This window comes from Lissotriton helveticus, chromosome 4_1 (genome assembly GCF_964261635.1).
Source record: "Lissotriton helveticus chromosome 4_1, aLisHel1.1, whole genome shotgun sequence".
Lineage (NCBI taxonomy): Eukaryota > Metazoa > Chordata > Amphibia > Caudata > Salamandridae > Lissotriton > Lissotriton helveticus.
Window position 1 is genome coordinate 1,584,858,505 of NC_136063.1, and position 20,040 is coordinate 1,584,878,544.

The 20,040-nt window shown below is 46.8% G+C and overlaps 1 protein-coding gene across 2 annotated transcripts in view; it reads right to left on the minus strand.

Moving 5' to 3' along the window:
- CDK13 (cyclin dependent kinase 13) overlaps positions 1-20,040 on the minus strand; it is a 777,929-nt gene that overhangs the window by 431,070 nt on the left and 326,819 nt on the right. For both annotated transcript variants that reach the window (XM_078688204.1, XM_078688203.1), the window contains exon 4: positions 12,476-13,318. In XM_078688204.1, the coding sequence (XP_078544330.1) occupies positions 12,476-13,318 (843 nt within the window). The remainder of the gene's footprint in view (positions 1-12,475; positions 13,319-20,040) is intronic.

Below are 20,040 nucleotides of genomic sequence, written 5' to 3' on the forward strand. Positions count from 1 at the left end.
CTACCGCCCCATTTCCCTCCTCCCCGTGGCTGCTAAACTGACCGAGGCCCATGTCAATACCATCTTATCTAACCATCTTCACTCTGCGAATATATTAGATCCTTCGCAGAATGGGTTTCGGCCCGGTCACAGTACCGAGACTGCGCTGCTCTCTATGGTCGAACATCTCCGGTCTTTGGTAGATTCTGGTCACACGGCGGCACTGGTGCTCCTTGATCTCAGTGCCGCGTTCGACACTGTCTCCCACGCTGTTTTATTACAGCGGTTGGTGGAGGCAGGTGTCGATAATGTCGCACTTGAATGGTTTCGATCTTTTCTATCTGGTCGCACCTTCAAGGTTATCACCCCACCATTTGAATCTAGACCCTATCCCATTGACCAGGGAGTACCGCAAGGCTCGGCCCTCAGCCCCACTTTATTCAACCTTTATGTGCAGCCGCTGGCTGCTGTCGCTAAGCGTTGGAACCTTACCATGGTATCCTACGCTAACGACACGCAGCTGGCGGTTGCAAAAAGTGGGGCCTCTGACCTGGAGCTTGCAGCCGCTGGCTGCTGTCGCTAAGCGTTGGAACCTTACCATGGTATCCTACGCTGACGACACGCAGCTGGCGGTTGCAATAAGTGGGGCCTCTGACCTGGAGCTTGCTAAGTTCCGTGAGGGATTCCTCTCAGTGGCCCTCTGGATGACGGATAACTACCTTCAATTGAACGCCAAAAAAACCGAGGTGCTCATTGTCGGTAAGCAGAGTCATCTCTGGGGTGATAAATGGTGGCCATTAGAGCTCGGCCCGACCCCTATTCCTGTCACCGAGGTTAAAAACCATGGGGTCTGGCTTGATCCTCAACTTAATTTTGCTATCCATACAAAAAAAGTAGCCGCTACCTGTTATGGCACTCCCGTAAACTCAGATCTACCTTTCGATTCTTTGATGCTCCTACTAGACAGCTTATTGTACAGGCAACGATTTTGTCCAGATTGGACTATGCAAGCTCTCTTCTGCTTGGAGCTAATCACGCTGAACTCTTAAGACTCCAACACGTGCAGAACGCTGCCGCCAGGGCTCTGGTTGGCCTACCCAGATTCTGCTCAGCCAAAAAAACTATTCAGAAGCTCCACTGGCTGCCGGTGGCTCAGCGAATTAAGTTCAAGTCCCTTTGCCTTTCGTTTAAAATCCTTAAACACTCGTCTCCTCAGATCCTGGAGCACCTCATTTCTCCTTATGTTCCCACTCGTTCTCTGAGGTCCTCTAGCCTTCATTTGGCTATAGTTCCACGCTTTAGGAGGTCCAGAACCGGCGGCCGCTCCTTTCGTGTGCTTGCTGCCAGGCTGTGGAACTCCCTTCCTGTGTATATTCGTGCCATTGATAGTCTCTTGACTTTCAGGAGAGCTATAAAAACTTTCCTTTTTCCACTGGATTTCTAAGGTTGTTGTGTTGCTTTCTTGGTATTGCTTTTGTCTGGTTTTCTGTTCTACCAGCGCCAGGACGCCCCTTTGCTGGGGCATCTGTGCACTCTATAAATACGGATAACATAACATAACATATATATATTATAGTTAAGACCAACTTTTTCCATAGACAAAGCATTTTTTGCTCTGTTGATAACTTTGGCGCAATTTGCCGAATCTTCATGAAATTTTCCTCCCAAAAACGTGCATTTTTGTGCCTAGATCTGAGATGGAAAGTTTCAGGGTGATCTGTCCAGCGGGGATCTCAAAACACTTTCTCCTCATGCATTCTCTATGGGGATTTCGCATTTCTTTTAACACAACTACAGGCCGAACAGGTGAACACATTTACTCCAAACTAGCTATTGGTTTAGAAAGTGGCCTTTTGTAATTTTTCTCAACACTGTTCTGTAGTTATTGAGTTAATAAAGAAATAAAAATGTGTATATCTAGGGAAGCGAAAACCGCCGGCACCCTCGGGTCTGAAGTCCATTGAAGGTAAAAAAAAAAAAAAAATTTTAAACTCGCCTGCTCCCACACAATACCCGCCCCCACCGTTCACGGCCAAAGGCAGTGCGCAGCGTTGGGGTGGGTGCATGCTGGAGGGGTTGGGAGGGTGGCTGCAGGGCCTGGCCGTAGCCCAGGGTAGGCAGCCAAGCCCTGCTGCAGGTTGCATTAACGTACAGTAATGTTGCATATTACTTTGTGTGAAAAACACTGAAATTCACTGAATAAAACAAAGGTTACAGAGACTTTATAGTTAGGTTCGCGGCGTACTCACAAAAAGCCATATAAATTCGGCCGTTATACTTATACTTGTCTAAAGAAACTAACGCGTGACATTAAGTAACTTTAGGCCACAAGTTATAGTTTAACATACGTACAACCAAAAGTACAACCAACGTCTTCTGTCATATATTCGGCTGCTATATACAGATCTCACAGCCTCGGTTAGAGTGGTGGGTGCAGTCTCTGACCCCTTCTCTATAGGGCGTGGCACTCGTCAGGGGTGCCTTCTCTCCACTTACTTATTTGCACTGGCACTAGAACCACTAGCCTCATGGGTCCGGATTGTTGTACAGCTCAGGGGATTTGAGTGGCATGGAGGCAGGGATATCTGATCGGATCGCACACTATGCAGACGATGTCCTTTTCTTTTTATCAGAGCGGCTTCGGAGGGGACCTCGGTTCCTCCACATAATGCAGATATTTGCAGAGACCTTGGGATTATATATGAACGCCTGTAAGTCTATACTCTGGCCTCTGCGCGGGGCTCGGAAATTGGTGCATGGGCTGGAGAAAATCACCCCCATCTGGCTGCGTACCCAGGTCGAAATGAAGTCATGGGCACGTATGCCCCTATCTATATTGGGTAGGTCGGTGATTTTCAAGCTAGTGTAACTCCCACACCTTCTTTACCAACTGCAGAATCATCCCTTTCAAATCCCGCCCGCCTAGTTGAGGCAGCTTAATTCCAGATCAATAGGCTTCCTTTGAAATGATCAGACCACTAGGGTCGTGCTAGAAATATACTTTTAGTCTACCTACTGTGGAGGAGGAGAGCGACACTGGATAGTCAATCATATCATGCAGTATTTCATCTCTTGGTGCTGAACGATTGGTGGTACGAAATAGAAATGACCCAGCATACCAGGTGGAACGATGGTCATGGGCAGCACATTACCGCATTTGCTCCTACATACCCATACCCCAAAAGAGCTTAGATGGCTCCCGCCTGCTATGCGGGTGTTCTTTGGATCATGGAAGCAATCGCTGCGCAGAATGGGCTGGTGGGAAAGACGGACGAGAGAAACACCTCTTTGGCAGAGCGGTCTTATGCCACAGGTGTTTACCTTGTCGGGGTTTCGGGAATGGGATACCATTAGTATCTCTACGTTGGGAGGTGTGATGCGCGGCACCGTCCTGAAGTCCTTTCAGGAGTTCCAGAAGGAATTTGAGATGCTGCAAATACTCAATTTTACAAGTTTGCAATTTTCGCCACACCATATATAGCGTCCCTGGATTCTTTCATAGAGTTTAACCCAATAGAGGCTAAGGTCTTCATGGGCGAGTTCGGAGACCACAAGACAGCAAAAATATACCAAACCCTGGTGACTAAGCTCACTACGACCCTGGACTCACTCGGGATTGATGGCAGACAGACCTTGGTCCCCTTGATAAGGACGACTGGACGGAGTTATTAGAATCCTCGAGGCGAGCCGCAATAGCGTCACGCCTAAGATTTATTCAGTTTAAATATACACACCGCACTTATTTGACTAGGTATAGGTTGTGGAGGGCAGGTCCGATACCTTCCCCTTCGTGTCTCAACTGTGACAGCACGGAAGGCATGTTCATACACGCTATTTGCGAATGCACAGCACTCAGCAGATTTTGGACTGGGGTCACGACCTGCCTGTCGGAAGTACTGGGATTGGATATACCCATGTCTCCTAAGCTTGCTCACTTATATGTCACCGAAGAGATTGGGGGGGAACCTGTATAAAAGACATCTGTTTTTCTTGGGCTTTACCCGGGCCAAAAGGGATATAGCTAGGACATGGAAATACCCAGCTCTGCCCAAACTGGGAGCATGGTGGGCGACTCTGGATTGGTGTACGAGCATGGAGCAACCTCTAGATAAAGCACAGGGTTGCCAGCAGAAACACTTGAAAAATTTGGAAACATTGGGCAGATTTGAGGTCTTATTTTGGAACCCCCTCCACCACGCATTACTGATGTGGAAACTTCTGAATGATAGATCAGGGGGACGAGAGATGATACAGGGGCCTGTGTTTTATGGGAATTGGCTTGCAAACTATATTAAAGAGATTACTGTAATGTACACGGCACACCTGGTTGTAAACTTATGGGCTGCTGTTTACAAGCCTGAAATGTTTATTTTCCCATTCTGTAAATGTCATATGGAAGTCACCAGCCTGACTCTTACAATTCTGATCAAAACTAACTGTATTTCTTCTGCTCGCAATGCAACTGTCCTATCTGCGGACTTAATGAAAATGCGTATTGGAAAAAAAATACTATTAAAAGTACAACTATAACAACCACATTTATATGGTTTTGTGTGGGTAAAATGTGAACCAAACTATAAAATCCTGCATAACATTACGGTTCATACCAGGGATAGGAAGGGATGCCATCGATATCTACAATGAACTTGTGATTAATGAACTGAAGAATATGCATTTAAGCAATAAAAACATGCTAATACTCAGAAACTGAAATAATATCATGCACTAGTTAATAAGTTATCTAAAAATGACAGTTGCATTGTGAGAAATTCTGACGAAGGGGGAAATGTAGTCCTTTGGGCTGAAAAAAAAATATCTAGCTGAGGCTAACAAACAATTGAACAACAATAGGTGTTATGTGAGAGTGACAAGTGATGTTAGGTCAGCAACTCAGAATAGCTACAATTTAGAACTGCAAGGCTGGCATGAACGTTGCTTGATAAGAAGAGAGGAATACATGTTTTTAAAGATTCATTACCCCATTACACCTGTGTTATACTTGTTACGATTGATGTATCCACACTATACACAAGTATAAGGCATGAGGATGGTCTAAAGGCCGTAAGACAAATTTTGGGTGCTAGACCTTTAAAACTATAGCACCACACTCAGATGCTTGAATATGATGGAATGATGTCTCACAAGTAATTATTTTGTGTTCAATTGGGGGCTCTTTCATCAAGTGTGTGGTGCAGCACTTGGTACATTCTTCGTCGCCAGCTATGCTAATCTGCATATGGGATGGTGGGAGGAGAAGGTGGTCCGATCTAAATACCACGAAATCTGGGAAAATCATGTCTTATACTGGTGTTGTTTTATCAATGACCTCTTTGTCGTCTGGAAGGGGACAGAGAGCAATGCCCAAAGCTTTTTGGATCAAATGGAGGACAACGATTTGAACCTACATTTTACAAGTAATATCAGTACCCAAAGTGTGAACTTTCTAGATCTGACAGTGTATATTCAAGATAAAAAACTAGAGAATAAGCTGTTCAGAAAACCCCAAAAACTTGATCCGGAGGATTCCTCATAGGGAAAACTTGAGGGTGTGACGGAATTGCAGTGAAGTGACCGAGGCTATCCAGCATTGGCACATCCCATAGGTCTCACCTTTAGGACCTTATAAGTGTTTAGCCATGCCACGCGGCGTACTGGCTTACTCTTAAAATTCGGGAGTAAGTCTGGAATACTAGAAGAGTAAGACAGAGGCATCTTTATGAATTCTGCCCTACGCGTTTGAATATATGACTGCACGCATGAGTGGTACTACGCTTACATCTGACTTGATCTCCGCCACTTCCATAACACCCAAGGGATCTGTACTACATGTGAAAGTACATAGGGCGAAGAGAGGTTGGGAGAGCCATATGTGCTGCACAGTGCAATAAATTAGAGCAGGGTGCCGTTTCACAGCAATGATCAAAATATTCATTAAAGTGTGCATGTTGCTAAAGTACAGGTGTGATGCAGGTGGTGACCATGTTGGTGCGTATTTAGGCAGTGGCTAGGGGATGCATGTTTCACTGTTTTAGGTCGGTGATTGCTGTGTGTCATTAAAGGCGGAGGTGCGTGTGACAGTGTGCTAAATGTGTGTGCGCAATTGTATGGATAATTATATTACACAGTTTATGAGCTTGTGTAGGTTTGCTTTCAGTAAGTACTATTTTGTAGATTTGTGCAACTGATGTGTGGACAGAACTGTATATACATATGACAATGTATGTATGGGCATTTGTATGTTAACGTATCGTTGTACATCCCAACCTAGAGTATGCTGCATGACTCTTCGGTACAGGTGTTACATAGTGCACACTCTTAACAAGCAATACATCACAGGAAGGTTAGACCGGTCCTCAGTCTAAGCAGGCACAGTGTGCTGAAAGAGCCCTGCCCCTCAACCGTCTGCTCTGGATCCACAACTCGGGCATTGTGGTTTTTTCCTCCCTTACTTAGTAGATGGTGTGTAAAGGAGATCAATTGGGCACACGGTGGGGGTGTGTGCGTTGTTGCAGGCACAGCACAAGCGCAATGTGGAATGTAGGCTGATTAAAGTAGTGCAGACTGTTTCCTGTGCATACCCAGGCTGCAGCAGCTTTAAACACCATTGAGAGTGGTTGGGCCGCTTGCAGCTGTAGGAACAGCCAGCCACCTTCCCCACCAAGAGGACAAAAGCAGGGGCCTGTGAGCGGGCCGCTGGATCATTGACTGAAGAGCACTGTGAGAGATGGCACCCCTCAAATCTGTCTGTGCTTCACTGCTTCAAAGACTGTAGATATTTAAAGAAAAGTGCTTCGGATGCCTACATCGTACATGTCCCTGTGATAATGAATGAGGCATAGAGCACCTGTGTACTTTCTAATGTGATTAACACCAACAGGTATTCTAACACCAGTGCACACTATTGCCATTGAAAACACCAACACCAGTGTATATACCGCTATGATGTTAATAAATACAACACCCACAGCAGCGTGCATGCCTCTGTAATATCAGTCTGTAAAAATGTGACGCAGTACACTATTGTCAGCCTTCATGTAAACGTGATTCAAAACACTGCCATCTAATAGTGCACGAGTCAGTGTGCCACAATACACCACCTATTTACACTATTCACATGTGATATTCAGCACACCACCTAGTAGGTGCAGGCGTGTCAGTGTGATGCACTACACCACCTACCTAGTGAGTACAGCGGCGAATATTGTAACATTGTATGCACAATTAAGGCGAGGGCCTAGTGGCAGCGAAATTATCAGTTATATTAAATACAGTACACACGCTACACAACGCATGTTTGCACTATCGCTTCTTTTATCTGGGTTACCCGTATGCAGCTCGCGGACAATCTCAGAACATATTGGCAGATGGAAGAGGTGCCGATATTTCTAACATCTGATGCGCACGGCCGGAAATGGTCCGGGTCCCCCCTTGGAAGACTCGCTCATGCTCTAGCAACACTTGCCCGATACATAAAAAATGTGAGTATCCCTCGCGCTCAAGAGAAGGCGCTTTACCTCCGTACGGTGCCCTCACCAGTTGGCCAGATATGTATGTGGTGATTTTTTGCACCATTACTGCTCTCAGGGTGCAGACAGCGAAGGAGCACAAGCTGTTTTATTGCTTCCATAGGCATGCGATGCATTTCAAAACAATATAAATGGACTCGGTATGGCACTTGTAGAGGCAGCAATGTGGCTGTTACCTAGCAACGTCGTAGATTAGCCACTGTGGCTCTCTGTACAGAGGAGGAATTTCTCCGCTTGTGGCAACATTTGAATGAGAAGAAACCCATTTTAATGTAGCTGAACCCTGCGATGACTATAATTGCAGAAAAAAGGCAGAATATACATTTTGGCTGGAGCCCCACATACATTGTGATCAGCTGTTCCCCTTTACTTCACATTAAGATATTTCTCAGTATTTGGTGACCGGGCGTGTTCTTTTCGCAGGTGGTGGGGTGGGTGAGGGCCTAAATGTATAAAATGGCATTTGTGTGACGGCGATGTCCAGCGGTATAGCTGCCTGACACTGTTGGGATTTGTGGAGTGTTCTATGCCCGGAGTCGAGGATTAGGAAATGAAAGCTGAACGCCCGTTGATGCTGGCAGAAGCGGCACTACAGAATGGATCCGTCGTAATCATGTCTCCTGCCTCAAAAGTATTGATGAATTTGTTCAAGCGTTTGGCTTTAAACTGGATACGTTAAATTTTGACCAAACTGATTAGACCCATCATTGAACAATTAGGCCGCGTTTCTATTAACATAAACCCTTCCATCGTGTTGTTGGTAGGTGGGCGTGGATTTTCCAACCGCACCTATGTCAGTCATTTCTAAAAAAAAACATGAGCATCCCTCGCGCTCAAGAGCAATCACTTTTCAAGACCGGGCACAAGGTAGCTCATTAGTCACAGATTTTGGAAAAGGGGGGTGGTGATGGACAGAGCTTCTGAATGATGCAGAATACTCTTACCAAGTCAAGAGATCATGGTTTTAATCCATCACCGTTTTTTAGCTCACTGCACCATCCCAGCTCAGAACTTGGCTATATGCAAATTAGTCTGTTCCTGTGCCAGTGCATGATGGGAACAGGGCAAACCAAACTACCAAGCCAATTCTTATACTGGGAAGGAAACAAGCTTCCGGGGACCGGTTTCTGGCATCACAGCCTTCTTCGGCCCGGCTTGCTTGAATCCTGATGGTGCAATGAGCAAGGGACTCACGTCTGAGTATACCCTCCCACACATAGTGTGGATAAAACCGATTTTGGAAAAGGGGGGTGGTGATGGACAGAGCTTCTGAATGATGCAGAATACTCTTACCAAGTCAAGAGATCATGGTTTTAATCCATCACCGTTTTTTAGCTCACTGCACCATCCCAGCTCAGAACTTGGCTATATGCAAATTAGTCTGTTCCTGTCCCAGTGCATGATGGGAACAGGGCAAACCAAACTACCAAGCCAATTCTTATACTGGGAAGGAAACAAGCTTCCGGGGACCGGTTTCTGGCATCACAGCCTTCTTCGGCCCGGCTTGCTTGAATCCTGATGGTGCAATGAGCAAGGGACTCACGTCTGAGTATACCCTCCCACACATAGTGTGGATAAAACCGATTTTGGAAAAGGGGGGTGGTGATGGACAGAGCTTCTGAATGATGCAGAATACTCTTACCAAGTCAAGAGATCATGGTTTTAATCCATCACCGTTTTTTAGCTCACTGCACCATCCCAGCTCAGAACTTGGCTATATGCAAATTAGTCTGTTCCTGTCCCAGTGCATGATGGGAACAGGGCAAACCAAACTACCAAGCCAATTCTTATACTGGGAAGGAAACAAGCTTCCGGGGACCGGTTTCTGGCATCACAGCCTTCTTCGGCCCGGCTTGCTTGAATCCTGATGGTGCAATGAGCAAGGGACTCACGTCTGAGTATACCCTCCCACACATAGTGTGGATAAAACCGATTTTGGAAAAGGGGGGTGGTGATGGACAGAGCTTCTGAATGATGCAGAATACTCTTACCAAGTCAAGAGATCATGGTTTTAATCCATCACCGTTTTTTAGCTCACTGCACCATCCCAGCTCAGAACTTGGCTATATGCAAATTAGTCTGTTCCTGTCCCAGTGCATGATGGGAACAGGGCAAACCAAACTACCAAGCCAATTCTTATACTGGGAAGGAAACAAGCTTCCGGGGACCGGTTTCTGGCATCACAGCCTTCTTCGGCCCGGCTTGCTTGAATCCTGATGGTGCAATGAGCAAGGGACTCATGTCTGAGTATACCCTCCCACACATAGTGTGGATAAAACCGATTTTGGAAAAGGGGGGTGGTGATGGACAGAGCTTCTGAATGATGCAGAATACTCTTACCAAGTCAAGAGATCATGGTTTTAATCCATCACCGTTTTTTAGCTCACTGCACCATCCCAGCTCAGAACTTGGCTATATGCAAATTAGTCTGTTCCTGTCCCAGTGCATGATGGGAACAGGGCAAACCAAACTACCAAGCCAATTCTTATACTGGGAAGGAAACAAGCTTCCGGGGACCGGTTTCTGGCATCCCAGCCTTCTTCGGCCCGGCTTGCTTGAATCCTGATGGTGCAATGAGCAAGGGACTCACGTCTGAGTATACCCTCCCACACATAGTGTGGATAAAACCGATTTTGGAAAAGGGGGGTGGTGATGGACAGAGCTTCTGAATGATGCAGAATACTCTTACCAAGTCAGGAGAGCTCATTAGTCACACACATAATGACACAGCCTGACTGAGACACTCAAATGTCCAGAGGCACTGAATGCGGCTGACGCAAAACGAAAACAAGAAAGCACGAAAGTGAAAGCTAAATCTAATAAGGTAAGTGCGGCCGCGAATGCAGCTGCAGCGTCCCGCAAGTAGAGTGGTGTGCACACGTAACGCAGAATGACTAATGCAGCTGTTTTCAAACACACTCGTGCTTGTGGCACCATCCGCCTTGGGGGAGCGAGCAACATCCAATTAGCATGTGCGCCGGTGCTCGCTCCCGCAAAGGTGTATGCCGCCACAAGCACGAGTGTGTGCTTGAAAATGAGCAGAGCGACGGCTAAAGACCCTCCTATGCACCGCATGCGCACTGCGTAGGCGAGAGATCAAAATTAGATTTAGAGTGCGTGGGTATACAGAAAACTGCATTGATGAAGCAGTAATGAAAGCAAGCAAGCAGTCTAGAGAACACATCTTGTTCAAACAGGACATGGTGAAGAGTAAACAGCCCTTGGAAGACACAATTTAGGATAATAACAATATATAGCAAACAGAACACACTGCACGGCATTTCAAGTAAATATTGGTACCTCATTAGAAATTACCCTCTATTGGGGAAAGTAGTACCACGCAAACCACAAATCGCATTTAGAAGAGGTAAATTGATGAAGCAGACACTAGTAAGCAATACCATCAAAGACACTAAGAAAACAAAGATGACCTGGTTAAGTAGAAAACAGGGATTTTTTAAATGTTTCAAATTTAAAGCTGGTCTACATGGCAAGAATACAGAGACGTTCCAATCACGATTATCAAGCAACACTAAAAGGATCAAAGGCAGATACACATGTAAAACGGATTTTGGCATCTATGTACTGCAGTGCCCATGTGGTTTGCGCTATTAAATTTTGGAGGTGCACAAGCGCTTTTTGCAGCATACGCGTGCCATGAAAAGTGGTGACAAAACCTACCCAGTGGCACGCAATTTTGAGTCACTTCACAACAGAGATATAAAAGACTTGACATACTATGTGATAGATGCAGTGGCGTCAAACATCAGAGAGGGTAATGGAGAATAACAACTGAGGAAATTGAAATCCTGCTATGTAATAGAACTCGATAAAATGACCCCGGGGGGGGCTTAATATTTAAGAAGATTTGTATACTCATTTATAAAATTGTTGCAGCTACAGGATATAGAAACCAATCTCGTGTGTCTTTACAGCTTGGTTTGAATTTGTAAATTCGATTTTAAATAGCACAGAGCACGAATATATAGCACCTTTTTTGACTGGGGAAGCAGAAAAGTGTGTACTGTACCATGAATAAAACTATATTTAGTAATGCCTACTTGGGCTCAATCATAGCACAGCATTTGATGTGAATTGCATTGAGAGGCCGATGGCGTGATAAAGTCGGAAGTAAATTCCTGACTGGTTTACCCACTTGTGTTTTTTTTCACAAGTTTGCAAATGATTGTGATATCATGATGAAATATCAGCTGACAAATGAATTTAAATGGTACAAAAATGTTTGAGTAAAAAACTACCAGTCTGTTTTCACTATAGTTCACGTAGAGGGCAATGCACACAGTAAACAAAATAGCTAAAAGACTGTCTCTAATCGCACCTCGGCATCGGTGAGCAAGGCTAGTGAAGCGAAACACGTTCGATGGTGGGCAGACATTAAAAGTCTAAAGTAGTAACACGTGGTGTATCATCCTTTTTTGTGAAGGAGAAGTTAATTTATTACGGACCCTCTCTTGTGAGGTCCGCCAAGACGACGCACCCTTCGATTAGGAGAAGCGTCAGCAAGCAACAAGAGTAGAGGCGAAGGAATATATATATAAAATATATACCCACACACACACACATATATATATATTTCACAAGAGCTTCAACAAGTCTACTCCAAATATGCTGTAGGATTGTAGGGCAGAGAAGCAGCACTACAGGGCTTCTATTTCAAGTATTCATTATTCCACCAGTGCAAACAAGGGAGACGGAGGCACACGCACGCAACCCACCCGCCCGCTTCATAGTCTCTACATTTCTGTTTCTGTGGAAACAATAACTGAAATATGAATTGAGGCTAAATATATTGACTCCATTCCTCATTACCCAAGCAAATAAAATTGATACTCATAGGGCAAAACGGTTGTAGTTATGCATAAAACAATATGTGATGCAAAAGGTTCCATACCGGTCATTCCAGGAAGTTTTGGGTATGTCACAAAAAATTTGAAGGAATTAAAGCTCACCTTTCAAAGTCTCCAGTTAACAGAGGAGGAAAGGGTAAGGCTGGCAGTGTTGAACCCAAACGTACAGCATTCTTAACTTTGTCCTTGGTTCCTGTGATTGGTGGATGTGGTTTGCTCTTCTCTTTAGGTACAGCAGGCTCCTCTTTAACTACAACAGGTGTCTTTTTTTTCACTGCGGTCACTACTTGTTTGATTGGTTTGTCCACAACGACAGTGGTTTTTTCCTTTAAAGCGTTGCTAGGCGGCTTCTCTTTCAATTTGTCAACTTTAATCTTTTCTTGTACTTTCTCAGTTTTTAACACAGAAGCAGCAGAAGCAGCAGGTGGAGATCGCATACGCTCAGTTTTAATTTTTTGCTGTTCTTTCATGCTATTACTTTGAGGGGAAGGTGGTTGCTGCATCTTGTTTTTTTTAGGCTCTTTCACCTCGGTTTGAGGCGATGGTGTCCGAGCAGTCTTATTCCTTTTCACCTCTTTCACATTGCTCTTTTGAGGTGATGGTAAAATCTCCCTTTTGGATTTTTTCAACTCTTTCACACTGTTCTTTTGAGGAGATGGTGTGAGATTAGTTTTGCTCATTTTCTGCTCTTTTACTTTGCTCAAAGGTGCACTACTGTCGACATTAACTTTAGTGGGAGTGGATGTGTTGGAAGCTTTTGCATTAGCTTTTGCTGCTTCAGCTTCTCTTGCTTTTTTGTGCTTATTCAGCTCTGCAGCTAGGCTGCTTTTCATGATCAATGTGTTGGGAGAAATGCTTGAATGACTACTTCTAGATCTGTGCCTACTGCGAGATCTTGAACGTCGAGATGAATGGGGACTTCTGCTTCTCGATTTCCCTGCCCGCCTGGATTCAAGAAAGAATATTTAGTTAGCTATACTTACATGAAGAAACATCTACATTTAGTACTTTAGCTACATTTTCAAATGGCATATTCAGTACGTTTTTGCATGAACTCAAAATAAGGACTGACACAATAGAAGAAAAAACACTTTGAAAAGTAAATTTGAACAGTATACAATTTAGACCAAGCACCTAGACCGTGGGATGTTATACAATAATGTAGAGAACATGATTTCTTTTTGTCAATTTAAATATTTATCCATTTCTGTTTTACTATGTCAGGAGTGTACTTAATACAGTCAACCCAAACAAATAACATACACCGAGCTGAACCGAGTAATAAAAGGTTAATCCATTTGAATGTTCCTGTCTTATGCAAATCTATCCTAGGAAACCAATCTAGTTAAGTCCTCTAAATGTCGATTCAGATACTTTTAATCCCAAGCAAGTAGAAACTCCAAATCTTTTCCTTAATTAAGGGTAAGCCAGCTTTTTGGAGGAGTCGGCCTCCACCTCGCCAGCTTTCACACCTTTTTTCCCTTCTTTAAAAGACAAGAGGTTAGAAAATGTACTCTTTATAACACAATTTAAGATATTTTACTTTATCCGTCAGGAGCCACCTCTCTCTCGACACTCCGGTAGCCCCAATGAGGCAGTTTTTTCTTTATTAATCCACAAGTGCATTCTACATAATAGCGTAATAGACAGCTGAATTCCCTGCCAAAATTCTTGTATCGTATCACATTCTAGAAACCTTTTTTCCCATTAACCTATATCCGTAGCTCTGGGACAATTTGCGGAAGCATTGGGGAGCAACAAACATCTTCTCTGGGGTATGATATAATGTAAACAAGGAGGAATAAGCAATACATTGATGATTAGCACCACGTTAGAATTTTTTTTGCATGCATAAGAAATTACTTCAGCTAGAATAACAATTACTGCACTTTAACATTTCTCCCTTGCCGTTCAAACTTTTTCTTGCTCCTCAATCAGAATCTTATTAGTGAAGAGATGCAATGCTCCTTACAAAGGTCTATTATTCTTTTTGGTTTGTTAAACTGCCCATACCCGTTTAGTCCTTCGCCACCAATCTTATAATTGTAAATATTTAAAGCATGTACCACACCAATGCAATTTAAGTAGTTCTGGAATTTTCAAACAAGGGTTGAATCAATATTCCGCAGTAGGGTAACCCAAACACTTATCCCACACTGGGCCATTATCCTCTAAGCTTCTTTTATCTTTAGACAGTCACCTAAAAGTACTCTGCTTAATTTTTAAAAAAATACTTAGGACTGCAAAAAAAGAACCACTCATTTCCTCCAGTGAAAGAACAGATACGTTGACTCCACGACTACAGTGGGTAGTAGATTTTCTTTATCAGCTAAAAACTTTAAATCCTATTTTTCAAAATATTTATACACATATCCAAATATATCAAACATCCTTATTGGTCTTGATAACATTTACTGGTGTAGGCAATTATTCCTTCTAAATCTAATCTCCAACAGCTCCATTTAGGAGTGAATGGTTGTGTATCTTCATACTGTAGAAAACCATAAAACTGCGTTTAAGATTCTTTATACACTTCCACAATCTGGGGCCAGATATAGATAAACATCGTCTGTATACAATTGGATTTTACACCCACCTGGTAACCAGTTTTAAGGTTTTGCATTGATTCCACCCTTAAAATCAAATTGCTCTAAATACAAAAAAAAATAAAGGGGATAGGAGACATCCCTACAGAGTTCCCCATTTCATTAACATTTTCATTCAGTTTCAGAGGAGTCTGAGACCATAAATATGCAGAATAAATTGACCTGATGAACTGGGATTTTCACCTTCCACTGCCAATTCTAGTAAACCGGATCAAATGTTTCGACATTTAAAAGTCAATGTATTCTGGAGTGTTCTTTTCCTTCAAGAAAACATAAGCTTCCATCAGGAAGTGAGTGGGCGGCAAGTTCAAATGAATCCTGCTTCGTCCCACTTTTCACAACCATTGAAAGTGCTATATAATGTCAGCTATTCTGGCATTTACTTACTCCGTATTAAATTATTGATAAAATGTATGAAAGAGGACAGTTCTCTATGAGGTTCATGAACTAATGCTAGATTATCCTCATCTTCGATACATTTAATTTCACTGCTCTAATTTTCTTTTTAGCTTGTTAAACTAACATTTTACAAACTTTGCTACATTCTTCATAAATTGTCTAATTATTCATATGTTTGCCGCTGCTCTTGTTCATAACTAGTTTTAGAAGCTCCGTGGCAGCTAAGACTTTCTTAGGGATAGCTGCAAACGTTATCTTATCCAATAATTATTCTTTTACACTGATGTTTCTTATAATTCCATATCTCCCAAGTAATAAACCAACCGTGAGAGACCACTTCAAATCCATCCCATATAATGATCAGTGGTGCATATGTAAGATTTCATTCAAAACACTTTTGAGTGGGGGCGTGGCCAAGATGGCGACCTAGTCGGACGCAGGTTGCCGTGGCTCCCTGCCCTGGTTCCTCCTGAGGCCTCCTATAACACAGCTTAACCCCCCCAATTCGCCACAAACCTCAGCTGTTGGGATTCTGCGGCCAGCGATCGCCCCGAGCTTTGGCCGTTTGGCTTGCGCGCCCTCCGGGGCTGTTCTGGCGCCGAACGATTAATCCGCAGCGGCTCCTAAGATGGCGGCCGCCTCGCGGTGAGGGCCAGCTCCCTTCTGGCTCTCGCCTGCCCTCGATCCCTGCTGCATCCGGTGGACGCCCTTGAGCCTGGTGGACGCCCTTGAGCCTGGCGGCCGCTCTCCAGCATCGGCGACCCCCCGTGCGGGGGAGTGATAGGGGACAACTCGCCGCTGCTGTGACCTGGCCGGTGGGGAGTGAGGGTGCCGGCCGGGCATTGGAGGAATCGAGGCCCCGGTCTTGGGCCTAGGAGAGACGCAAGGCCGTTGCCCATCCCGCGGACCTTGCTGGCGGTCCCGGCGGCGCGCCCCCTGTGCCGCGCTACCACCGAGACACGGACTGCACAGACTGGAGAGGCGGAGCTGCGGACCTCGGCACCTTGGGCGAGGCGTGGGGCACCGGCGCGGAGCCTGACAGGTGGGCCCAACAGGAGAGTGAACGGCCGGTGGCAGCGGCGGTGGCGGACGGAGTGTCGGGCCGAGGAGAAGCGCGGCCTACACTCCCTGGGGGTGCGCGGCCCTGACTGGCCACAGGACGGAGGTGAGGAGCACGAAGGAGGGTCCCTGGCGGGGGTTGTCGGGGGGCAGAATCGAGCTCCCGGGGGGGGGGGTCCTGGCTGGGCCTACAGTTGAACCTGAAGACTACACTACCCTGCTGGAGCTGTGAGGAGGCGGTGTGCGCCCCGGCGAGCCCCTGGGTGCTTGCCCCGAGGGCGGTTGACTGTCTGGGACCAGGCTGGTGCTGTGGGTGACCGCCTGTCATGAGGCTGCGTCCTGGTGCTTGCATCTGGTAATCTGCCCCCAATTGTTGCCTGAGCCTTGCGGTGGACTGGGGGGGAGCCGCCTGGCCCCCGGTGCGGCCTTCTGCTTACCTACGGGCACCTGGCGTGGTGGCCGATCCCCGGGGACCGGGTTGCCTCCCTGCGCCGTACCTGGCCCTCATACTGCTGCCCCCGGGCCTATGCCTTCCCTCCCGACTCCCTGGAAGTCTCGGGCCCGCCTGATCCACCATCTGGCCGTGCCATGGCTAACCCCAAGGGGAAGAGAGCAACTCCGACCTTCCCGGAATTGCTGGCGAAGCCCCAACGCAAACCCGGCAAAGAACCACCCTCTCCAGAAACCGCAAAAATGTCGAATGAGTCAACTGACGACCAGGCGCCTATTATTAGGACCTTTCTGGAAACTCTATTCAACGCTCTCCGGGAAGATTTCAAATCCCTAAAACAAGATGTGGCCGGAGAGGTGAGGGAGCTCCGGAGAGATGTGGAGGGTCTTGGAGAACGTGTAGTCGCCATTGAGGAGACTGACCAGGCCAGGAGCAGCAAAATTGAACAGCTACAGCAGGAAGTTCTGCGACTTACGGATCAGCAACTGGATCTTCAGGCCCACGCGGAAGACCTTGAAAACCGCTCCCGTCGCAATAACATACGGGTCCGGGGGGTACCTTAAAAAGCGGAAGGGGCGGACGTCACTAGCTACCTGCAAGACCTCTTTCGACACATCCTGGGAGAACCCGCCGAATTTCCCATTCGAATCGACAGGGCACATAGAGTGGGGCTACCCAGGCGCGCTGCTGCCCCACCGCCGGACATCTTGGCCTTCCTTCCCAACTTTCCGCTCAAAGAGAGGATCCTCCGAGAGGCCAGAACAGCGCAGCCGCTCCAATTCAAGGGGTACTCCGTCGCCCTATACCAAGCTCTATCAGCCATCACGTTGCAAAAAAGAAAGGCATTCAAAGTGGCAACGGACTACCTGCGGCAACAAGGGGCTACGTATTCCTGGGGCCATCCGTTTCGGCTGATCTTTGAATGGAACGGCTCCCTACATCAAATGTGCTCCCTCAAAGACACGTGCGCTCTATTGGAACTGGACTGGGAAGAGGACGCATCACCGGTGAGACTCTCTCAGGGGCCCTCTAGAGTGGATGGCAAACCGTGAACCGCAGAAAGACCCCCTCGCAACGTTTGAAACCCGAGGCCCACATCATCACACGGGAAAGGGCGACTGCGGTGGCTGAAGTGGCCAGAGAAACTTCGCCCTCCAAATGATTCTTGGACCTACTTGGGGGTTACTTATAACGCGTGACATGCTCACGGGCCGGGGGGTTCCGGGCGGGGAGCCATGATGGGCGCCGCTGGACATGACCCCACTACGTAACTTTTCCATGGCCCTGTATGGACTGACAGGACTAGGACTACATGTTCTTGGGGTTTGGGTGTTGGGGATTGGGTGGTGGGTGGTGGGTGGGGAGGGCCGAGTGGTTGGATCTGGGTATTGGGGTTCATGTTTTGAGCTCCTGGAGTTGGAACGGGGAAGGAGAGGGTGGGAAATGGGTTCAGTTGGAGTTGTTTGGGGACTGTGGGTGGGACTGTGGGCAGGAACCAGTGTGCCAAAAGGGTTTTGTCAATGATGGGTTCGCTATGTTCTTCTTTTGCCCTCCTCGACTGGAGCGGACTGTGACCCACCAGGGTATTGTGGGGTGCGCCACATGGAGTGTTTCCGGGACGGAATTGTTACACTACACATTTGCCCCCCTCTGCTTAGATTGCCTCCTCCCGTTAGCGCCTCTCTCTCGCCCGCTTGGGGAGGTGCCCTTTCTATATGTGACGCTTCCAGTATATTCCTTCCTGGGGTTGAGGTTCCCGGAGATGCACATGGGCGGGCTTGATCCTTGCATTCCTATGTGCCATGAACACTTGATTAGGACTCTGCGCTACCCCACATGCCCTCCTTACCATGGCTGACTCCGCATTAAAGGTGCTGACCCTTAATGTGAAAGCGCTGAATAATCCTATCAAAAGGAGAGCTGTCATCTCCTACCTAGAAAATTCAGGGGCTGATATCTGTTTATTGCAGGAAACTCACCTTTTGCCGAAAGACTGGCATATGATGCGCTCCCGTGCCTTCCCACAGCAATTCTTTTCCTCTCTCCCTACGAAGAATGCCGGGGTGGCAGTTCTAGTATCTAGACACTTCCGGGGATGGGTGGGGGACAAGGCAGGTGAGATTAAAGGTCGCCTTTTGGCCTATACATTTCTGATTGGCGGCACACACCTTACGGTTGGTTCTATCTACGCCCCGAATACGGGACAAGAGACATTCCTGAAAGGCGCAACCTCAGAGTCACTTCAATCCTCTAACTCACTTTTGCTCCTGGGTGGGGACCTCAACATAGTCATTGATACACAAAAGGATAGGTCGGGGCACCGCTATGGGGAGACAGGCGCTATTTCAGCGACCGGACTCGAATGGCTGCGGGTGAGGGGTCTGGTGGACCTCTGGAGGGCCAAACATCCGACCGCGGCGCAATTCACCTTTTACTCACACGTACACCGTAGATATGCTAGGCTAGACCATTTCTTAGGCTCCTCGGAGCTGCTCACAACCCTTGATGAGGTTAGCATACTACCTGCGGCCATCTCGGATCATGATGCTGTGGAATTGTCGCTCAAACTCTACGTCCCCTCGTCCCAGAGGCTCGTGGCGCCTACGCGAAACCCTATTACAGCGTCCAGAAGTCACTAAAAGACTTAGCGAATGCATCGCCGACTACCTAGCCATCAACAACACACCGGGAATATCTATGTCGGCTCTTTGGGGGGCCCTGAAATCGTTCACCCGCGGTGAACTCATTGCTATAGCCGCCGCAGAGGCCAAGGACCGTAAGGCGAAAAGAGATGACTTCACCGCTCGAGTTTCAGAACTAGAGGGTCCACAGTCGCACCTGCGCTCCACGTGTTTGGAGACAACTGAAAGCGGCCAGGGCCCAATTAGCCAGTCTAGACACTGATAGGGCAGAATTCCCTGCGCTTCGCCATACATACTACGTCGGGGGTAACAAAACTGGCCACTTACTTGCCAGTGCCCTGAAGGCTAGGACCCAACGCTCCAAGATCACCGGCCTTACAGACGATTCCGGCGTTGTCCTCACGGAGGACACTCAGGTTGCCGAAGCATTTCGATCCTATTATGCCTCGCTAAATGGAGCAGAGGCGACGTCCCCTGAGGAAATCGACGCATATTTGAACACAACCGCGA